Below are 22,888 nucleotides of genomic sequence, written 5' to 3'. Positions count from 1 at the left end.
TTGCAAAAGACAGAGATATTGATATCTGTTTGTCATTACAACTTGCAAATTCTCAATACATTTTACTGTGATTTTATCCTTCCCACATGCCCCCTTTGTCCCTTCCCCCTTTCTGCCCTTTCTTTCATTTTTAATTAAGAGTGTACACAAATGTGGTGTGTGTGTGTGTGTGTGTGTGTGTGTGGTGTAGGCAGGTGCATATATGTCCACATATTAATGCATGTGTATGTGGCTCACAGGTTAACCCTTGCTGTAGTTCCTCAGGTATTGTCCACTATGGTTTTGAGGCAGTACCCTCATTGACCTGGTACTTGTTGAAAAGGTCAGACTGGCAGCCAAGAAACCACAGGGAACCTTTTCTCTCTTCCCCAGTGCGAAATTACAAGAACAAATTCCTATGCCTGCTGATTTCTGTTTGTTTTGCTGAGATGGTGCCTGACTATGTATATTTGGCTGGTCTGGAACTTAACTATGTAGACCAGTCTGACTCGAACTTACAGAGATCCATCTTCCTCTGCCTATGAGTGCTGGGTTTAAAGGTGGGCACCACCACGTCCACGTATGCCTAGATTTGTATTAAAAAAAATAGGGTCTAAAGGGATGGTTCAGTGGTTAAGGGAGTTTGGTGCTCTGGCACAGGACCTGAGCTCGGTTCCCAGCGCCTACGTTGGATGACTCACAACCACCTGCAACAACTGGTTCCAAGGATCCTGATGCCTCTGGCTGTTTCAAGCACCTGTAGTCACATGCTCATACCCACACACCAATACATGCCTACACATACAGGGTTTTATCTTAAACGTTTAACAATTTTTATTTTATATATGTGAATGTTTTGCCTGCACATTATATATGTGAATGTTTCGTCTGTGCACTGTATACTGTATACAACACCACAGAGAGCTGGGCGGTGGTGGCCACGCCTTTAATCCCAGCACTTGGGAGGCAAGGTGGGCGGATCTCTGGGAGTTCGAGACCAGCCTGGTCTACAAGAGCTAGTTCCAGGACAGGCTCCAAAACCACAGAGAAACCCTGTCTCAAAAAACCAAAAAAAACAAAAAACAAAACACCACAGAGGCTGAAGACAGTTTTGGATCCCCTAGAACTAGAGTTACGGGTGGTTGTGAGTTGCCACGTGGGTGCTGCAAATTGAAATTGGGTCCGCTGTAAAAGCAGCAAGTTGTCTTAATCGCTGAACCATCTCTCCAGTCCCTCAAACATTTTATCAGTTAACATCTCTGTGTGTGTTTTGTACATGTCTTTTTTAGCTTTCTTTGTTGTTGTTCAATACAGGTTTCTCTGTGTAGCCCAGCCTGCCCCTGGAACTTGCTCTGTAGACCAAGCTATCCTCACCTGCTTCTGCCTCCCAAGTACTGGGACTACTGGTGTGCACCACTGCTGCCTGGCTTTAATTTCTAGAAGAAATTGCGCAAAGCTCCCCCACAGGAGAAGTGATTAAATACACTTGTCAAATGGCATTGAAGTGGTGTTACAGAATGAAAAATTTCCCGTCGGCCCCTAACTCAGATCTAGAAAAGTTACGTGATCAATGAAAAAGCAGTTTTCAAACGAGGAAAGGAGAAGCCAGCAGAATGGGAGTTGGTGATTTGGAGCCCAGATCAGAACGGGAGGCTGGCGGTAAGCAGGCTCTGGGCACCTGGCTACCTCAGCAGGCTCCAACAGCCCTGCCCCCAGCCAGCTGTCATTTAGTTCAAGAAAGGTGCATGACGTATGAATTGGGGACAACGTGTGCTTGCACAGTCTTAGCAGAGTGGCCTGGTCTTGTGGGGCTCACTTTGTAAAACAGGGATTTTTTCAAGTATAGCGGGAAATGTAGCAGGTGAACGAAGTGGGCTTAGAAATCACAGTAGGTGGCAAGATGGCCGCCAGTTTCCACGCTGCTGCATCTGCCTTTTCTACTTCTCATCTCCTCTCCTCCCCTCCCCACTCCTCTCCCTCTCCTCCCCTCCCTTCTCCTCTCCCTCTCTCCCTCTCCTCTCCCCTTCCCTCTCCCTCTTCCTCTCCTCCCCTCCCCTCTCCTCTCCCTCTCCTCCCCTCCCCTCTCCTTTCCCTCTCCTCCCCTCCCTTCCCCACTCCCTCCTCTTTCTTCTCTCTGTTCCCTTCTCTTTCCATCTCTCATCCTCCTTCCCTTCCTCCCTCCCTCCCTTTTATTATTTCTCCTCCATGGCTTTGAGACATGGTCTCACTATGCATTCCCCGCTGACCTGGCACTAACAATATATCTGGCCTCAAACTCATGTCTTACCTCCTGGCTCAGCCTCCTGAATGCTGGGATTACAGATATGTCAACTATGCCCAGCTTCATGTTGTCCCTTTTCTAGGCTCCAGAGTTAAGCACACCCATAATGAAGACATTTGCGACGTAACACACAGATTCAAAGGCACAGACTTTGACAGCTTGGGCATTTCTCAGAAGTACTATTTATGAGATTAAGGGATCAATTGGAGAAAAGAGAATGGGTGTGTGTGTGGGGGGGGTGGTCAGTGTGGGGAGGAAGAAGGGGGACAGTGAAAGCATTTGGAGCCCAACACCTCCTGTCATAGCCACCTCTGAGGCCAAGATGGGGTGACAGTAAGAGACCGATATGCTGTCTCTAACTATGCCACGTACAAGTTTTTGGTGAAAGACCCCATGCTCTCTTTGAGCTGAATGCTTGGAGCTTGCTGCTCTGCTGTTACTGGGCAAAATGGCATCACTGGGACATTCCCACATTCCCAAAGGACTTGGGATCAAAGATTCCCCCAGGGCTCTGTGTTACCAACTTTCCTTCTTTACAACAAAGCACCTGATTAAAAGTAATGTTGGAGCCAGGCGGTGGTGGCGCACGCCTTTAATCCCAGCACTCGGGAGGCAGAGGCAGGCGGATCTCTGTGAGTTCGAGGCCAGCCTGGTCTAGAAGAGCTAGTTCCAGGACAGGAACCAAAAGCTACGGAGAAACCCTGTGTCGAAAATCAAAAAACAAAAACAAAAAAGCAAAACAAAACAAAACAAATAAAGCAATGTTGGTTCATGGTTTGAGAAGGGGTATAGTCCATTATGGTAGAAAAGGGATGGCTGCAGGATTGTGAGCGGTCTGGGCATATTGTATCCACAGTCTAAGAGCAGAGTGTTGATGGGAAGTCTGTACCTTAAGAATGGCAGGGCTAGCTGGGTGTGGTGGCACATGCCTTAAATCCCAACATTTGGGAGGCTGAGGCAGGAGGGTCTGAGTTCAAGGCCAGCCTGGTCTATGGAGTGAGTTTCAGGGCAGCCAGGGCTACACAGAGAAGCCCAGTCGGGGGTGGGGGTGGGGGGAATCACAGGACTGGGGAGATAACTAATGCAGTACAGGGTTCCCCAAAGCCACGTAAAACTGGTTGTGGTAACACATGGCTGTAATCCCAGGACTCTGTAGTAAGCCGGGAAGAAGAGGCAAAAGAGTTCCCACAAGTTCACACGCCAGGTACTCTGGCATATGAACAGCAAGAGGCACTGCCTCAAGCATGGTAGAAGGTCAGGTCTAACACTCAGACTGTCCTCTGACCTCTGCGCAGTCACACACACCAGTGAGAACAAAAACCCTCAAAGCCTGTCCCCAGTGGCTCATATATTTGGCAAGGTCTTAGTTCTTGAGGTTTAAGAACCTTCTGCGGACCAAGTGTTCAAACCAATGAACCTCTGGGGGACATTTCCCATTCAAATCGACTTCAGCCGATCTTTCTGTTCTCTCCCCCCTTTTCCAGCTTCACCAATTTCTCTTTTCTCCCTTGACCTCCAGCGGCTTTCAACCTGTGTCATCGGGCAGAACCACAGGATGACCTGGCTGCTGACCCCAGGCTTTGGGAGGAAGTTGATGACATAGTGCTTATGAGAATGGCCATCCCGGCTCCTGGACCCTGGGACCAAAGACCACTGCTCAGATTTAAAGCCAGGGTACTGATGCCCATAGGGAATTAACCTCCTAAGAGACCAACCCCAGCATGACACGGCAACCCTGCCCCCATGCTTCACAGCAGTGAAGTTCCAGGACACCAGCCATTCTTCCCCACACGGATGCTACCTCGGGAGGTTTTGTACCTCAGTAGTCCAATGAAGCTTGCGTGGTCTCTGGCCTGCCAACTGTCTCCTCCCCTTCTCCATCGCTCCCCAAACCCAAAGTTCTCAAGCTGTTTGCCCTTCAGTTACCCTGAGACAAGGCTACTTAAGGTGACAGCTGAGGATAAACATTTTCCATGAGTCTACAGTCAGAGCCCAGTTCTCAAAGAACACACTAGGAATATGGTAACTGATACCTATGTTTACCGATACATCCATCTCTCTCTCCCTTTCCTTCTCCCTCTCCCTCTCTCTGTCTTTCTACATTAGCAAAGATGGTCCTTCCTGGTTTCTTCCTACAAAAGAGTCATGACATGGGACCCAACATTTCCATACCAAGGCATCTTGTGGGATTCAGCTTCTCTAAGAACGCCTGGGAGGCGGGAGGCACAGTGTGCACCAAGGACAGTGGGAGTTGCTGGAGGCAATAGAAGGGAAAGGTGAGGTGGCCAGGCCAGGTCTGCAGTGCCAGACTCACGGCCTTCTGAACAACTTAACCTCGTAACCTGAGGTCAGCAAAGGGGGTGGGGGGTGAGCCAGGGTTAAATGTCAAGTTCTATGCAGGTTTGAATAGATGTTGGAGGAGTAGGCAGGCTTTGTCTCAAACCTAGCTGTGAGGGTGTTTGTTTGTTTATCTTTAGTAAGATCAAACCCAGACGGACGTGTTAGAGACGTGACTAGCTTCAGTTGTCAACTTGACACATCCTGGGAAGACAGTCTCAGTAGGGATTGTCTACACTGGATTGCACGGTGGGAAGGTCAGTGAGGATTGTCTTAATTGATGTGGGAAGACCCAGCCCACTGTGGGCAGCATCATTCCCTAGGCAGGGGGTCCTGAACTATATAACAGCGGAGAAATTTGTGCTTAGCACAAGTTAACACACCTACATTCCTTTCTCTCTGATTTTGACTAGACATAAAGGTGACTAGCTGCTGCAGATTCCTGCTTTGATTACCCTGCAATGATGGATTGTAACCTGGAATTGTGAGCCACATACGCATTTCCTCCCGGAATGTACTTTTTGTCAGAGGATGTTAACCCTGGTCTATAGAGCAAGGCTTTGTCTTAAACCAAACTTAACTGCCTCTAAGCCAAAGAAACACTCTATGTCTCAGAAATTCTCCTGCGGTCACTGGGTATGGGAAGAATGAAGCCTATGTGTTGGGGATATGTAGTTTGATGGTAGCGTGCTTGAGTTGGATTTGATCCACAATTGCGAAATAATAACAAAAGCAAACACCAATATGAAAACCAAAAGGCAGGTGAGGCTGACGTATGCATTGTGGAATTGCTAACACATTTATTTCACAAGGAGGGGAGATGGGTTGAGGAATGATCCCCAATAGAGATACCACCAAATGAGATCCCATACTGGGCACCTACAGGATTTGGCTCTGGGCAGGAGTTGGCCAAGGACAGTAGTGGATGGGGGTGGGGATTCAGAGAAGGGGTACCCTAGCAGGGAAGACCCAGCCACGTCCTCTGGGCCAGTGATCCAGGGACATGGGACCACCCAGCCCATACTTCTAGGCATCCTCGTCCCCATCCAGTCAGCAATGAAGCCACAAGCCCAAGACCACACCGCTACTTCTGCGCTAGCACACTCACACGCTCAGGCACACCAACACGGCACCCAGTCACACGCATCGCCCAGGCAGGCACGCACTCTCGCTTTCCCGCGCATGCAGACGCATCCATATATTAACTCTGATTTATAAGTGCACCCTAACCAGAGGGCAATCGGAAAGCAGCCATCACTCTTACAAGAGGAGACTGCTGCTTCTGTTCCCCATCAGCCAGCAGAGCTGGGGTAATATGAGCTGAGGGCTAAGCATCGCGGAGGGTCCTGTCCTGTGCCCTTTGCTAGGCTGACTCTTCAGCCCTTCTGTCCTGCACAGAGGACCCTTCCTGCTCCATGAAACCAGGACACCTTGGCCCTGGCTGTACTGACTAGGTACTGGGAGCATCTTGCATGCTTAGTTGATTTGGCTCCCTCTAGACACAGGCAGGTGCTGTTCATATTTGATGGAGACAGGGAGCCTCAAGAGGAACCCAGAGGGGTCCAGAACACTTGTCCCAAAGCCACCTTGCTGGGATGGTCTGGGTGGTGACTGCCTTGGCATACAAGCGGGTATCTGGGCCAAAGTATCCTCAGCAGAAATGAAGTCTCAGGGTCTCATTGCCTCCTCCTTCTCCAGGAGGGAGCCAGGATGTGGTTAAAGCCCCAATGCCCACCCCTCATTTCTTGGAGGGCCAGGGTGAGTTTCACAAGCAGCTGCAGCAAAGAATGAGATGAGGGAGAGAGAGAGAGAAAGAGAGAGAGAGAGAGAGAGAGAGAGAGAGAGAGAGAAAGAGAGAGAGAGAGACCCTGCCAGACCCAGCTGCTGGCGCTGGATGGGAGATGATATGGCAGAGAGAAGAGCAGTCTCGCCCCTTGGTATGCAGCAGATGCAGCTCCTGGTCTCCCAGACAAGAGTGAGGGGAGATCTTTGAAGTGTACAGGCTGGATGCCTGAGAGGGACTTAGCATCTTTATCCAGGGCTGTCCTGAAGGAGTCCTGGAAGGTCCGCTGAGCACTCTCTGGGCGCTTGCTGTCTCTCCACCATGTGGCTGGCTCTGAGGATCACCAGGCCCTGTCCTGGCTCTGGGCTCCATGTGCCCTCGTCCCTTCCATCTACTTGATGGAGTTCTTGATTGTCCACCTCTGTCCCGTACAGCTTCGGAGGATGAGGTCAATGCCGGCCAAGCCCCGGTTCTCCACCTCCAGGCAGCGCCCGGTGCCCTTATTCATTATGGCTCCATTCTGGGAGGAAAGAAAAGAAAGAAACAAGAGGGAGAGAGAGAGTCAGACAGAGCTTTTACCACCATAGCACCTGTATTTGGGACTTGTTGTCAGGGAACAAATACCCACTCACATTCTCCCACAGTGGAAGGGACCATGGGAGCCACTGTGTTCGAGTGGCTGAACCAGGTGGGGGAAACTGGTGGTGACCGAGGCAGGATAGAGATTTCCTGAGGTCAGGATGGGGAGAGAGCTTGCCAAGCCTGATGACCGCAAGTCCATCTTGGAAGAGAAGAGCTAACTCCTTCAGATTGTCTTCTGATAGCTGTGTGTGTGTGTGTGTGTGTGTGTGAACCTGTGTGTGTGCACACGTGCACATGTTTGCCATGCAGGCAAGCAGACCTGAGTTTGATTCCCAAAACCTACATTAAAAAGCTATGCATAGCGATGTGTATCTGTAATCTCAGATCTGGGGAGGCTGAAGCAGGAAGATCCCTGGAGCTCATTGGCTAGCAAGCCTCGCCCACTTGGCAAGTTCCAAGCAGGTAAGAGCGCTGTCTCAAAAACAAGTACAAAACAAAACCCACTAGGGTCAGGGTTGGAGGGGCCAGAGAAAAGGCTCTTAACAGCACTTGCTGCTCTTCCAGAGGATCCAAGTTCAGTTCCCAGCCCACCCTTTGGGCAGCTCCCACCATTTGTAACTTCTGCTCCAGAGGATCTGGCGCCTCCTTGTGGCCTCTATGAGCAGGGCACTCATGTGCACATACACATAATTGAAAATAAAATAAAATCTTAAAAAAATCAAGGCAGTAGGTAGCTGAAGGTTCCCCTCTGACCTCCATAAGTATGCTTATGTATGCATACCTGCATACATGGGAGTGTGTACATACACAGAAATTTCCAGAGCTATCTGAGAGCTGACTTTCTCAGCCCTGCTTGAGAGTGCATAGCAGCATTCAGGAATCCTCTCGTATGGGTTTACCCTAAGCAGCCCCAACACTGGCAATGGAATCAGACAGGCTACTTCTCACAGAAACCCTTCCTCCAGTAGTCCTGGAATTGGGTCTGTGAGCTTGGCCCAAGACTGGCAGAGCTGACTCCCCAGTGGCATGGTGTGGGGAGCCTTGGGGACATAGCACCATTACCCCCTTCCCTGTGGTTGGTAGGATCTTGCTCCTCGCTCAGCCCTATCCCCAGAGAGCTCACCTGAATGAAGTTCCACCGCTTGTACAAGCTGCTCTTGACCTTGTCACAGTCTAGGAGCTGTGGTAGCCGGCTCTTGGAGTTGTCCACGAGGCAGCGGGTGTCAGGGAGGAGCGTGGTGGTCCCCAGAGCACCCAAGTGCAGGAAGCCTTCCTTGGTGTAGCGAGCGAGCTGTGGAGGAGGGAGAGTAGCAAGAGAGAGAAAGGGTGAGGCCCTAAGAGGCACCATAGCTCAGGTCCCCAGCTTTACCTCAACTCTCTGTCCATTCCACAGTTGCTCCCGAATGCCTAACACACAGGACAGCCTGCTCTAGGAGAACCATGAGCTAGCTGCACCCGGACATTGATACACCACATCACAACAACTCCTCCTTCCCTGGCCCTATAGCTCAGCAGAAGTGACTTTTTAGACTTCTGGAAAACCACTGAACCTTCTACAGAGCCTGGGAGTTTCTGCTTAGGAATCAGCCAAGAAGGTAGTAGGAGATGGTGGGTAATATCGAACAGCAAGTTGACTGGATCTAGAATCATCCAGAATCCAAACCTCTGCGCATGCCCTTAGAGGTTTCTCTGGGAGTGAACTGAGGTGGGAAGGCCCACCTGAAATGTGAGTGGTACCATTCTCAGACCGGGATCCTGAACTGAAGAAAAAGGAGAAAGTAAGCCGAGCCCCAGCATCCATCTCCCTCTGCTTCCTGACTCCGGATTCCGTGAGACCCGTTGTTGTTACACCATTGCCAGCCTGACCGTCCCTTAGGCTGTGGGCCCCAATTAGTCCTTCCTTATGTTTTGTGGTCAGGTGTTTTTGCCACAGCAATGAGAGAAGGGACCAGACATGAGGGCTGTGCGCAGAAACGGGAGCGACTCTTCTCAGGTGCTGAGATTTCCCGGAGGGGTTCTCATCTCTCGGTGAAAGCTACTCAGAAACCCTTGGCTCTGATCCCCAAAGGGAGCCTTGCTGCTCCCCTCGCACAGGCAATAGCGAGCTTATTAAGTGTCCTTGAGAGATGCTATGAATGTGTGCTCTACACGCAAATTAGTTCCAAATCAGAGTAATTGTTCGCAGCAAAGTGGTGGGAAACTCAGTAGCCCTCCCCTCCCCTCCCCAAACAACATTGCCCCGAGTAGTTTCAATTCACCCAAATGCAAATTGATGAATGACAGCAGGCCGCGCCTTTATGTTCCAGGGAAAGATATACACAGCTGCTTATTGAAATTATGAATCAATCTATTATCCAGCCGGCAAATGAGCAGCGCTAAGAACATTAATTAACTGAGCATATCTGTGACCCAGATGTTTAAAGAGCAGCGTTTAATGCTGCTCGGAATGAGAGGTTCCCTTCTGAGGACTGCCAGGGTATGACAGACACACTCACTGTACTGAAACCAGTGAAAATCAGATACTAGTCCAGGCAAGGGGGGGGGGGTGCGTGTTCTAGTTTCATTTCTGCTGCCGCGGGAAAAAAAAAAATCTGACCAAAAGCCACTTAGGGAGCTGGGCTGTGGTGGTACATCCTCTTTAATCGGGAGGCAGAGGCAGGTGGATCTCAGTGAGTTCGAGGCCAGCCTGGTCTATAAAGCAAGTTCCAGGACAGTCAAGACATTACCCAGAGAAATCCTGTCCTGAAAAAACAAACAAAACCAAAAAAAAAAAAAGAAGAGGGGGAAAACAACATGGGGAAGACAGAGTTTATTTTATCTTATACTTCCAGGTGTTCATCCCTGAGGCAAAAACTCAAGCAAGAACTTGAAGTAGAAACCATGGAAGAATGCTGCTTTCTGGATGGCTCATAGGTTTGTGCTCAGTTCAGGGCCACCTGCCCAGGGAATGGAGCCGCCCACAGTGGGCTGGGCCCTCCTGCATTCATTAGCAGTCTCCCACAGTCACACCCACAAGCCAATGAAATATGTGCAAGCCCCCAAATGAGACTCCCTTTTCAGGCGATTCTAGGCTGTGCCAAGTAGACAGCTAAGGACAGAGGAGCTCTTGGTGGGATTCTCACATCCATATACAGAGGTTCTGCTAGCTTTGTGGGCCGTTACCCGGAATGTTTTTGTGTCCTGGAAGATGGTAGATGTTGCAAATTTGAGTGGGGTTCATGTTTTGGTCCCCCAATGGTGACGCCATTTTCGGAGTTTGTCAAACATTTAGGGGGTATGGGCATTGCCAGAGGAAGGAAGTGGGTCACCGGGGGACATCTTTGCAGATCTAATATCCCTGACTGCTTGCTACCTCATGCTGGGGCATGGTCAGTCATGACGTAGGTGGTCTCCACATGTGCCATCTGCCAGAATGTGAGTTGCCTCACCACGCTTCTCCCCCACCCCCACGGTGATGCCCTAAGACCCTCTGAAACCATGAGTCAAAACGAATCCGTCTACGACCGTGTTTGTGGCTGGTATTTTTGTAGCAGAGATGAGAAAAGGAAGTGATGCCATCAGATCCACTTTTTGTCTACTTTTCTGTTGCAAGGTAGGAGAGTAGAGGACCCAGGACCCGCTGTCAAAGTCTGCTTTGTCTCAGGCCCAGGTTGGGCGCTATCTTGGAGTAGTCTGCCTACTGCTGTGGCTTCCAACCCACATTCCTCATGCTCTGGTTCCTCGCCTCCAAGACATCACTTCAGGTATTTCCATGCTTGGACAGAATATTCCTTGGCTTTCCTCCAGAATGTTCTGGCTTCAAGTTTCCAAGCCAAGCCCCCTGTGTGAGTTGCTCTTTTCCTCCACGACTCCTCTCATTGTTCCAGCCACAACTCATTGAGTGCACATGGATTCAGGCACTCTGGTCCCTTTTTTTCAGATGTGATTAAACCACATCCTTTTGCCTTCACTTACCACTCAATGGCATTTGGGTTGTTTCGTCTCTGGGAATTATGAATCTCACTGGCATGGAATGTCATTGTGTGTGTGTATGTGTATGTGTGTGTGTGTGTGGTATTTACAAGTTGTGTAGTAATTCTCTCTAAACTGAAAACATCCCTTCCTCCCAAGGAAGCATCTTAAAACTCAGGAAGAAAACAAAATGGAAATTCCAGGAAGCTCCCAAAATTTAGGAGCCTCCTAAGTGGGGTGGGGAGATCATATGAATAGTAACAGACAATGGAGAAGAAGGCCTGTAACCAGCTGCTTGTTGGACACGGTGACTTCATGAGCCATCACACAACCAGGTGGGTGGGTGTCTTGCTGGCAGTACCCACTCATCGGCAACTCTGCAGTCACCCCCAAAGATTCACTGGCTCACCGAGAGTTTCTTTGGTTTCCTGTCACTCGTCTGGGGTGGGTACAGTCTGCTCACATCTCCCCAGTAAGACACAGGCCACAGATGCCCCCTTTTCTCAGGTGTATAGCAATAGTTGGAATTGCTCATTGAGGTCATGGCAACTCTGTGTGGAATCTCAATAACTGTCTCCCAAAGCAACGACACCACTTTACACTCCCATTAACAAACTGGGGTACACATTTCCCACATACTGACCCCATCTTGTGACTGCCTGCTTTGATTTTTATTTTAGACATCCTAGAGAGCGAGAATTGGCCGTTGTGGTTTTTATTTGCATTTCTCTGGTAATTTTCAGTGTCAAACATCACATTGGCTGTTTCATATATTCTTCTGGAAAATGCCCATTGAGGACCTCTGTCTGCTTTAAAAACGAGTTGTCTGAGTTGTGCTTCTTCGTGTGCATGTGTATGTGCATGTGTGCATACACACATGTGCATGTAGGAGCGGAGGTCAAAGGACAAACAGGTTCTCTACTCCAACATGTGGGTCCTGGGATTGAATACAATTAGCCAGACTTGGAAGCAAGCGTCTTCCCTCATAGAGCCATCCTGCAGGCCTTTCCTTTCCTTTCCTTTTTCTCTTCCTCCTTCCCTCCCCCTCTCCCCTCCTGTCTTCTTTCCCTTTCTTCCATGAGATGCAAAAATTCCTCACACATCTGGACACTCGAGCTTTTTCAGATGATGGAACACTGGACACTTCGCTCCGTCCTGTGAGTTTCTCACTGTATTGACAGTGTCCTTTGAAGCACAGAGTGTCTTTAATTTTGGTAATAATGTTTGTTCTCTCTGTTTGTTTGCACTTTTGATGTATCTAAGAAACCATCGACAACGCCAAGGTCAGGAGCATTTATCCCTCCCTGTGTTTTCTATGGCTTTCATCATTTTTGCTCTTATATTTAGTTAGGCCTTTGATCCATTTTGAGCTCTTTTTCTAGATGATCTAAGGGAAGCGTCCAAATCCACTCTTTCTCATGTGTGTGTCTAGTTGTCTCGGTGCCATTTGTTGAAAAGACTCTCATGTCACCCTTGTCACAAGTCAGTTGCCTGTGAATGTGAGGATTTACTTAGGGGCTTTCAATGCTATTCCATTGATCTCTGGGTCTTTCTTCCATTATAGCCACGTGTGTGTGTGTGTGTGTGTGTTCGTACGTGTGTGTTATATGTGTATGCATGAATGTTTTTGCATGTATAGGGTGTGTTTGAAGGTATGTGTACACATGTGGGGGACTGATGTTGACGTTAGGCATCTGTCTTGATTGCATTTTGTTTTAATCATTGAGGCAGAGTCTGTCAGTCAAAATGGATGTGGCTACTCTCGCGAGCTTGCCTGCTTTGAGGATCTGCTTGTCTCTGCCTTCTGAGGCTGGAGTTACAAACGGATCACCATGTCGACTTGGCATTTTTCTGCGGTTCTGGGAGCCTGACCTCCTGTCTCCACATTTGTACAGAAAGCCCTCTAATCTCTGGCCCACTTCTCTGGCCCAGCTCTGGAGTGAGTTCAGAACAGGAGCGCATGTTTTAAATTTAATTCTTCGCAATCAACACTGTTTTGTCTATGCTGCATCTCCTATGTTTTTAAATCAATTTTAGAATTGCATTTTCAATTTCTGGGAAAAAAAATAAGGTAGGTGGAATTCTGGCAGGATTGCATTGCACCTGGGCACCGTCTTGGGGGAGGGGAGCCACCTTAATAGTGTTTGTTCTTCTATTCCATGCTCCCAGATCCCCCCCACCCTGGGGCTGTAACGCCGTTCTATGATGTTTTATAATTTTTCAGTGGATAGGTCTTGTGTGTCTTTGGTTGGATTTATTCTCAAGCATTTTGTCTTTTTTTTTTTAATGCTGCGGCAGCTAGTATTGTTCTTATTCATGTATTTATGAATTTAGCATTGTATTTGATCTTGGGTGGACAGGTGTGGCTAGAAGAAGTCAGAGGACAACTTGCAGGGATCGGTTCTCTCCTTCCACCACGTGGGGCGTGGGGATGGAACCCAGGCTGTCGGGTTTGGTGTAACCACCGTCACCTGCTGAACCATCTCGGTAGCCCTTGCTCTTTGTTGCTGTTCTTTTTTCTACATTCCACTGCCAGAATTTTTACCATTTGTACATAGTTGCTGTCTAGACAGCTTCTCTGAGCACAGTCAGGCCTCTGGGATTTCATGGCCACACCGAACAATGGGCTCTGCATGTTTCCTTAAGGACTGCTTTCTGAAGGCCATGGTCAGGCCCACTGAGCACACTCACACAGACTCACGTCCCATATGTGCCTGGGTCCCTGTCGGCTTCATCATCATTCCATGACTCTGTTAGATGGCATCTCTTCCATACCTGCAGGGGACACCATTGCCCTGCAGTCTCCTGCCCCATAGCCTGGGTGGGACCTGGGTGTCTATGTTTCCATTTGTTTTAGACCGTCTCTCCTGGTTCGTCGAAATTTGCCTCACTCACCTTCTCCCAGTCTTTCTGCTCTTGAACCCCTGGCCCCACTATGCAGACCATGAGCCGTTCTCGACCAGTTCATGTTTCTACTCTAGCCACAGATATAACCATATTGTCTCTGTGTGCATGTGTTCATGTGGGTGCACACATTTGTGTGCAGATGCACATGTATGTGTGTGCACGCACATGTGGAAGTCAGGGGTCAGCCTGGGGTGTCATCCCTCAGGTGTCATGCACCTTACTTTTTGAGATTGGATTCTCACTTTCCCAAAACTCACTGAATAGGCAAGAATGACTGGCCAATGAACACAACAGATCTCCCTGCATCCATCTCGCCAGTGCTGAAATTAAAACCATGAGCCACCACACCTGGCTCTTTGGTGTGGGTGCTGGGGATTGAGCTTAGGTCCTCGTCCTTGTGTGCCAAGCACTTCAGTGATGAGGTCATCTCCCCAGCCCTGGTAGTTTTTAGGCTAACAGCATCCCTCCCATTTTTTAATACCATGAGGACCAAGAAAAGTATGTACAAAGAGCCAATGCTAGCTAAATACCTTTGAATGGGGTAGGATCACTCTAGATTTGCCTGGTGGGCCCAGGAGAAGAAATGAACACCATTATCCACACCCCTAATGCATGAGGAAAACCAAAACCTCCACCATCAAATACAATTAATTCTCATTTAGAGGGGAAAAGCATTTTCTAGTTGAGATGATCTAAGAGAGACTCACAACTATTAACCCAGATTTAGCAGCCTTGAGGGAGAACTGAAATATTCAGGTTACAGCCAGATAAACAAAAATCTGACAATAATTGCGAAATGGCTCTGGAACGCATTGAAAAATCCATTAAATGGCCGATAAAAATGTGGCTCGCAAAGCCTTGGCCATTAAGGGGCTCTCCCATCACTTTAAAATCAGGCACAGTCAGCATGGAGAGCCAGGCTCAGCGAAGAATGAAAACTGTGAACCTTCTGTTCAGGAGATGGGAGTGTGTCCTGTTGATTCCAACCTGCTCCTTCAGCCGCTGTGTGAGCTTAGTGCTCACCTGAGATGTGATAAGAATGGTTTCTTACGACTGTGACTGTCTATTCTGAATACAGAAATAGTTTTCTCCATCACTGGTCTTTTTCTAATGTTTTATTTTTAAGTAATGTGCATGTATATGTGCACTGAAGTGCAGTGCCCACAGAGGCCAGGAGGGGGTGTCGGATCCCTTGGAGCCCGAGTGATAAGCAACTGTGTACTGCCCAATATGGATGCTAGGAATTGAGATTGAGTCCTCTGCAAGAGCAGCAAGGACTCTTGTGAATGCTGAGGTGTCCCTCCAGAACTTCTGAGCTGCTCTGAAGAGGAAGTGGCAGGCTAGCAGCAGATAGGAACCTTCTACACAGGGCACTATTTACATTCAGGTTCAGCATAAAAACAATAATGCACACCATTGGAGAACGGGAGCCTTGGCTTCTATTTCACTAGACACTTTGATTATTTAGCCATTTAGTTACTGTCTTCATAGATGGTAGTGTGGCCTCACATGTTTGGTGTTTCCTAGCTCTGGAATATTCCTTGCAGCATGTGGACACTCTGAGTTTCTTGCTCTGTCCCAAAGTCCCCTGTGCAAGAGCTGATGTCCCACGTGCCTCACCAGCCCTGCAGGACAGCAGACTCCAATGACTCCCTCCCATTGGGCACTTATAGGCTGCGTGTGTGGGCTGGCTGTGCATCAGGTCCCTCTGCCCCTACTCTGCTCCTACCAGATCTCTCTCTGCTGCTACTGGATGTCTCTGGTTTTCATTTTTCATGCACATGTGTGTACGCATGTTTATGGGCACATCTGTGTGTGCACGCATGTAGAGGCCAGGGTGTAATGCCAGGGGTCTTCCTCAATTGCCCTCCACTTCATACCGAGCAGGGTCTCTAACAAACCTATAGAGTTCACTGATTTGGCTAGTTGAGCTATCCACCTTGTTCCGGGGCACCTATGTCTTTGTGTGCTGAATGCTCGGATTACAGGTAGCAATCACATTCCTCTTCCAATGGCCTTCTCTGGTGGGAACCCATTGGCTGAAATGACCAGCACCAACCTTTTTAGGACCCACCCCGATTTGCTACAGACTTGAACCCTTTCCATTTCAAATGAACAAAGTCTTTGGAAATTATCCTCGCACAGATATGGGCTTGGTGACACAGGCCTGGGATCCGACCAACTCAGGAATCTGAGGCAGGTTCAAGTTCAAGATGAGCCAAGGCTATGATGAGCGATTTTACAGCTAGCTTTGGTGAAGCCTTATTTCAAATGAAAAAGGAAGATGGGGATTGGAGGTGTGTTTCTGTGGTTATGGTACTTGCCTAGAATCCCCCATGAGCCGTTGGGGTTGGGACTCAGTGGTCATGGCACCATTTTAGAGTCAAAGGCAAAAGGAGTCAGTCACCTGAAATCTGAGGCTGCACTGCAAGACCCTGCCTCAAACAAAACAAAACAAAAATTGAAACCAAAAAAAGTCAGTCAAGCAAGAGCAGCAACCAAAAAGATGAGTGGTGGTTTTCCTTATTTGGCTGTTCATTCTGAGGTTTATAAGAAAATAAATGAAGCAATCCAGGGGGAGCAAGCTGGTAAGCAGCACCCCTCCATGGCCTCTACATCAGGTCCTGCCTCCGGGTTTCCGCCTTGAGTACATTTTAGGGCTGGGGAGATGGCTCAGTTGGTGATGTTCTTCTTTTGTGGGCATGAGGACCCGAATTCCATCCCCAGAATCCACGTACAAAAAAGCCAGGTCTGGTGGTAAACACTTGCAATCTCAGGGCTAGGGAAGTAGAAACAGGAGGATCCCTTGGGCTCCCTGGCAGACAGCCTAGCATACTTGGTGAGCTCCAGGCCAGTGAGAAACCCAGTCCCCAAAACATAAGGTAGAAAGCATCTAAGGCTGATCTCTGGCCTCCACAAGCCTTCGCATGCATGTCTGTGCACACTCCAACACAACAACATGTAAATGCTCATATATACACAGGAACACACCACACACACACACACACACCGACAAAGACTACATTTTATTTGAAAGAAACTTTGAAGATGCAATTATATAAAACTGACATAAGATTATGCATTTTTAAAGATGAAGCTAATAGGTCTGAGGATATAGTTCAGTGGTTGTTCTTACAGAGAACCCAGGGACCTATGTTTGGTTCCCAGCAGCCCTATCAGGCCACTCACAACTGCCAGACTGCTTCAGGATATCTGGCACCCCCTTCTGGTCTCCACAGGTATTGCACTCATTCATATATCTTAAAAAATGAAGCAAGCATAAAGTGGGCATGTCCCAGGCAAAAAAGTCATCTATTGTTACCAAATAGCAGAGGCATATTCCTGGCATCCCAAGGCTACTTTCTGTGCAAAAGCATCTTTCCCTGGGAGCTTGCTTCACCATGCTCTCCACGTCTGTCTCCTTCCCTCAGCACTCACAGAATTGTATTTGAAAGGCAACAGCCTTCTGGCTGTCATTCGCTTCTGCCTCTGCCTTCCCTGAGCTAATAGCTCACTGGGCCACGCCATTCCATCAGGGTGTGAATGTCTTATTGGCACAATGCATCATCATGACAAGGCATTTATATGATGCATCGCTTCCAAGATGAAGCCACTGAAGAGGGAGTCCAAGATCAGATTACATTTAATTAGGGGACAAAAAGAATTCTTAGGTGTCATTCCGGTGACAGATTAACCGAGAGAAGGAACGTGAGTGTCTCAGGAAAGAAGGGTGAGAGAGTAAGGCACATCAACAGAGAGGACAGGAAAGGGGACAATGATGGACCTGGCCCTGAGGATGGCTCCTTCCTATTGTCAGCTCAGTTGGATTAAGCAACGCCAAAGGGCCTGGCAAGATGGCTCACTTAGTGGAGGTGTTTGCTGCCAAGCCTCGGGACTTGAGTTCGATTCTTGGAGTCTAGATGGAAGAGAGAATGATTCCTGTAGGTTTTCCTCTGACTCTGTGTATGAGCGTATAGGCATGCGTCGGAATGTGCACACACACAGTAAAAATAAATAAATAAATAAATAAATAAATAAATAAATAAATAAATAAATAAATGGCTAGGGCAATAATGAGGAACACTTTTATGTTTGTCTGGAAGGGTGTGCAGGAAGGTTAACTGAGGAGAGAAAATCCACCATGTGGGCAACACCAACCCATAGGCTGGGGTCCCAGAGGGACTCAAAATGGAAAAAAGATAGTCAAACTTGGGAGATGGTTCACTTAGTAAACATGCATGCAAGCATGAGGACTCGAGTTTGATCCCCAGAACCCATGTAAAAAGCCTGTAATCCTCATGATGACAGGATGGGGTTTCTCCATATACATATACACATGTATACAAATTCCCACAATCCCCACAAGTAGGAGAGGAAGAGGGGGGAGGGAGCGAGGGAGAGAGGGAGAGAGAGAGAGAGAGAGAGAGAGAGAGAGAGAGAGAGAGAGAGACTGGTAATTCCCCTTCTTTTTTCCAGACCCACCAAGAGGTGGAAAAATAATCTTACATCCCCGCTGCCACTTCCCACAGCCCTTTCTGACACCATGCCTTCGCGTCATGATGGGTGGTACCCTTGAGCTGGAGTCAGAGTAAATCCCTCTTTCCATCTGACCAGAAAGTCATCCCCTGCCCCTCATGCCCCAGAGCAGAGCTGGACACCCCTCAAATAGGAACCAATTCCATGCAAACTTGCTTTCAGAATGGCCAGTCTCTTTCAACAGTGGGCAGTAGTTGATGGAGGAACTCACAATTAGTCAAAACGCTGAGAACGTGTGTCTCTGAGACTAAACCACTGATGAGACAGCTCTATCCCCCTTCCTCCCTCCAAAGTGGAGGAGGCAGAAAGAATATACGAGAGCCAGAGGATGGGGAGGAGAGCTTAGAATGCTATCCCGTGGATATGACGTAGCTGTTGTACCCAAGATCTCCCAGCAGATACCGCTGCCTACACAGGATCAAGCCAGTCTAAAATCCCATCAGGGATCGACATGCCCTGTCCGTGGGGCTTCTTCACAACCTTCTGTGATGTTTTCAGTTTCCATGCATTTGGGTGTGTAGGCAAATTCTGTGAACATCCTGATTAAGCTGGAGGGATTTGAGAGAGCAGCCTGCATGCCCTAGGAGAGTGAAGATCTGAGGTCCTGGGGGGCAGTGACCTGCCTCTCGGGGTAATGGGAAATCTCTGACTGGCTGGGCTGGAAGCAACAGAGAAGGGGCTAGGGAGATCGCCCAGTTGATCTGCTGTGCAGGCAGGAGGACTTGAGTTCAATACCAGAACCTATTACTGTCATGCCAAGTGGCTCACAGTTCCAGGAGGTCTAACGCCATTTTCTGGCCTCTGTGTGACTGGGTACACATGATACATATACAGACAGACCATCACACACATACACATAAAAAGTGATACACACACACACAAATCTAAGTGTGATGATGCACACTTGTAATTTCAGTGTTGGGGAAGTGGAGATAGGAGGATCCCCAGGTCTCAATATCCAGGCAGCTTTGCCTACTTTGTGAACTCCAGGCCACTGAGAGACCCTGTCTCAAATGCAAGGTAGACAGCACACAAACACACAAACATACACACACACACACACACACGCCAAGAGGGTACAAATGAAGCCAACATCATGGTCAGTTAGTTCTCTTGTTGGGTTTTCCTGTGACCACTCTAGACATGAGCCTAGTCCTGGCAGAAGGGTGGGATCTATGGCCTACTGCTATGACTTGAATCTGAAATGTCTCCCACATACTTGGTCCCCAGCACCCACATCAGGCAGCTCACAATCACCTGTAACTCCAGCTCCAGGGGATCTGACAGCCTCTTCTGGCCTGTGAGGACACTGGCAGGCACACTCACAAACACATGTGTGTGCACGCAGACATGCACATAAATTTTTTAAAAATCTTTTTTAAAAAAGCTTAGACTCAAGAAAAATGTGGATCTTTGTCTAATGCAAATTATTAATCAGACAAAAATGAGAGTCTTAATGAGCTTGTAGCAGACACTTCAGAGCAAGCAGGCATTCTGAGTGGCCAGGAACTACTTCCATCTTGTTGATAAACACATGCTGCAAGACAGGAAATTATCCTCCATGGTGCCTCTTTTATCTCTGTTTAATTGCTGCTTGATAATAAATTACAACATAGAGTCCATTAATTAAGCTAACAATGACCGTGGAACGCCTGTCTTGTCTTCTGGGACTTGCCTGAGTCTGGAAGCATGATTCAGCCCCTGCCCATGGTATTTATGGAGCAGTGGAGAAAGATGCCGGTGTGCCTGGTGGGGGAGAGGGGACCCCTCCATCCGAGTGAACAGCTTTGAGAAGGAAAGAGAGAACCTCAAGGGGGGATCAGGGGCTCAGCCTGGTTGGCAGCTGGAGGACGGAGCCAAACGCACACTCAGAGCTTGCAGGAGGAACTGCAAACACCCTTAGTCCTGCTTTCAAAATCAGTTCAGAAAGCAGCCGATGTTGTTAGGGGAGTTCACCCGAGAAGGGCGGGTTAGTGATGACAGTGAGGAGCCTAAGTCTAGTGCCCTTCTGCAATCAAATAGGTGACAGGGACATCACGTTCACAGGTGGGATGGATGAAAGATGAAGTCTAGTTACTTCACAACAGAAGCCCTGGGACTGTGCCATGCCAGTCACCTTCCACCAGGAGGGAAAAGTGGTGCCCGGATCCTCTGACTCCTACTGAGGGAGGGAGGAGAATGTGGATGGCCATTTCCACCTGAATGTATTCTTTCACTAGTAAAAGTATTTATTTACTTGTCTGTGGAGTGACGGGGGATGTGCACATGGGAATGGACTTTCCCATGGATGCCAGAAGAGGGTGACAGCTCCCTTGAAGCTGGAGCTGTGAGCTGGCACACATGGATGCCGGCAACCAAACTCTACAAAGCAAAATCTGCTAGGAACCACGAGCCATCTCATCAGATCCTGTTGTTTTGTTGTGGTGGTCCTATGTCACCCAGGCTGGCCTCAAACTCAAGATCCTGACTTTCTCAACTGCTAGTATTACAGGCGTGCACCACCATGTCTGGGTCTACTTAGGCCCTCTTTAAATTATTTTTCAATTAAAATTTTGTTTTTATGGTGCAATGTATATAAGGACTTTGAGCATGCTAGATAAATGATCTACCACCGAACAGTCTTTTCTCAGTGTGCACATGTGTGCATGTGGATGTGTGTGTATGTATGTGAGGTCAGAGGTCATCACCGGGCTTTTCCCTCTATCATTTTCTGCCTTGTCTTTTGAGATAAGGTTTCTTTAAACCTGAAACTCGATGATTTGGCCATACCGGCTGTCCAGAAAGCTCCCAGGGACCCTCTCTTTAACTCTCAAGCTCTTACATGGTTTCTTGTCAGGGTTCGGTCACAGCTGTGGGAAAAGTAACTAATATGCCAACTTAGCACCGACTCTCCGTCTTCAGGAAGGGAGCATGAATGCTTTCCCAGTTTGTAGCTTGCCTTTTGTGACAGATGACTGACAGAACATTTAGTCTGTCTGCCAAAGCCAAGTCTAATGGTGTTTGGGTATATATTTCCTCCCTGCTCTTAGGAAAGTTCTGGCAAGCCCTTAGAGGTAACATGCATGCATACACACGTGCGTGCGCGCACACACACACATACACACACACTTTTTTTTTTTAAAAAAAGGGTCTCCAGAGAAACACTGTCTTGAAAAACAAACAAAAATAATTAAAAAGGGTCCTTGTTGTTTCTTCATGGTTGTAGGTAGGTAATTTTGATTTGAATGACACAATATGGTACGTCTCTGTCTGTTAGCAAATGACTCTAAAGTTTATCGTAATTTTCTTTTCAATATGTAACATACACATTGACACATAGGTCCCCTGGATATGTGTATGGATGTGACTATGTATGTAGTTACTCTTAGCACTGACATTACAGAGTGCTTGACAAGAGCAGCTGAAGGAAGGGAAGAAGAATGGAGGGGTTTACTGTGGCTCAAAGTTTGAGGGCGCAGCCCATCATGATGGTGAGGGCACAGTGGCAGGAGCCTGCGGCAGCTGGTCATGTCATATCCACAGTCAGGAAGGGGAGGCAGACGGATGCTGGTACTCAGCTCACTTTCTCCCGTTTATTCATCCTGGAACCCCTGACTCATGGAATGGTGCTGTCCACATTCCCTGTGTGCCTTTCAAACCCAACTACCCTGTTCTAGAACTTCCCTCACAGACACAACCAGAGGGCCGTCTCTTTGGTGATTCCCAAAGAGATGTTTTCAGAAGTCCCATGAGCCTGGGGTTGTTGATTTTACTTCCTGGTCAGACATGTGGTCCTACCTGTGGTCCCCAGCCATGGCATGGGTACAGGATTGCTGTGTGGTTTTCCAGTGGCCCCTGATCCAGGCAGACATCCTTGGCCTTATTGTTACGGAGCTGCAGGAGGAGATGAAATGTACCAATCAGAAACCATCTAGGAGAGATGCATCTTCCCAGCCACCGCCATGATGTCCCTTGGCTGTGATTTCATGATAGAGCAGCCATGCATAGTCCTTCCAAAAAGGTTTGGTGCTTAAATCTGGGAGTCAATAAGTCACACAGCCATGCAGTGGGTGTCTTGGGTGTGAACCCTGTGTCTGGGTCCTGGAAACCCTGACCTCCACCCCTGACCCTCTGCCATCTCCCACATCAAGGGACATGTCAGGGGACTGGAGCAATAGCTTAGTGGTTAAGAGCATTAGCCACTCTTAATGAGGGCCTGAGTTTAGTTCCCAGAACCCAACTCTGATGGCTCACAACCACTTGTAACTCCAGCCCAGGATACCTGCTGCCCTCTTCTGGTCTCCACAGGCACTGCACTCACATGCATGCATGTAGCCATTCCCACACAAACACATATGCACATAAAAAATAATCATTTTAAGGAGACGGGCTGAATAGATGATTCAGTTAAGAGCACTTGTAACTCTTGCAGAGGACTCAGCTTTGGCTCTCAGCACCCACACAACATATAGCAACCATCTATAACTGCAGTTCCAGAGGATCTACAGTGCCCTCTTCTGGCCCTTGCAGGCACTGCATGCACATGGTGCACA

At 48.3% G+C, this 22,888-nt stretch overlaps 1 protein-coding gene across 1 annotated transcript in view; it reads right to left on the bottom strand.

Annotated features, from left to right (window-relative positions):
* Positions 1-2,180: 2,180 nt before the first annotated feature.
* The window catches only part of Galnt17 (polypeptide N-acetylgalactosaminyltransferase 17), a 439,204-nt gene continuing 418,496 nt past the window's right edge, over positions 2,181-22,888 (bottom strand). Inside the window, exons 9-11 of the mRNA XM_057764269.1 lie at positions 22,134-22,229; positions 8,086-8,253; positions 2,181-6,900 (exon numbers count right to left, since the gene is read on the bottom strand). Coding sequence (XP_057620252.1) covers positions 6,772-6,900; positions 8,086-8,253; positions 22,134-22,229 — 393 coding nt within the window. The 3' untranslated portion in view covers positions 2,181-6,771. The remainder of the gene's footprint in view (positions 6,901-8,085; positions 8,254-22,133; positions 22,230-22,888) is intronic.

This window comes from Chionomys nivalis, chromosome 3 (assembly GCF_950005125.1).
Source record: "Chionomys nivalis chromosome 3, mChiNiv1.1, whole genome shotgun sequence".
Classification (NCBI taxonomy): domain Eukaryota; kingdom Metazoa; phylum Chordata; class Mammalia; order Rodentia; family Cricetidae; genus Chionomys; species Chionomys nivalis.
This window is presented reverse-complemented; position numbering and strand designations above follow the sequence as displayed.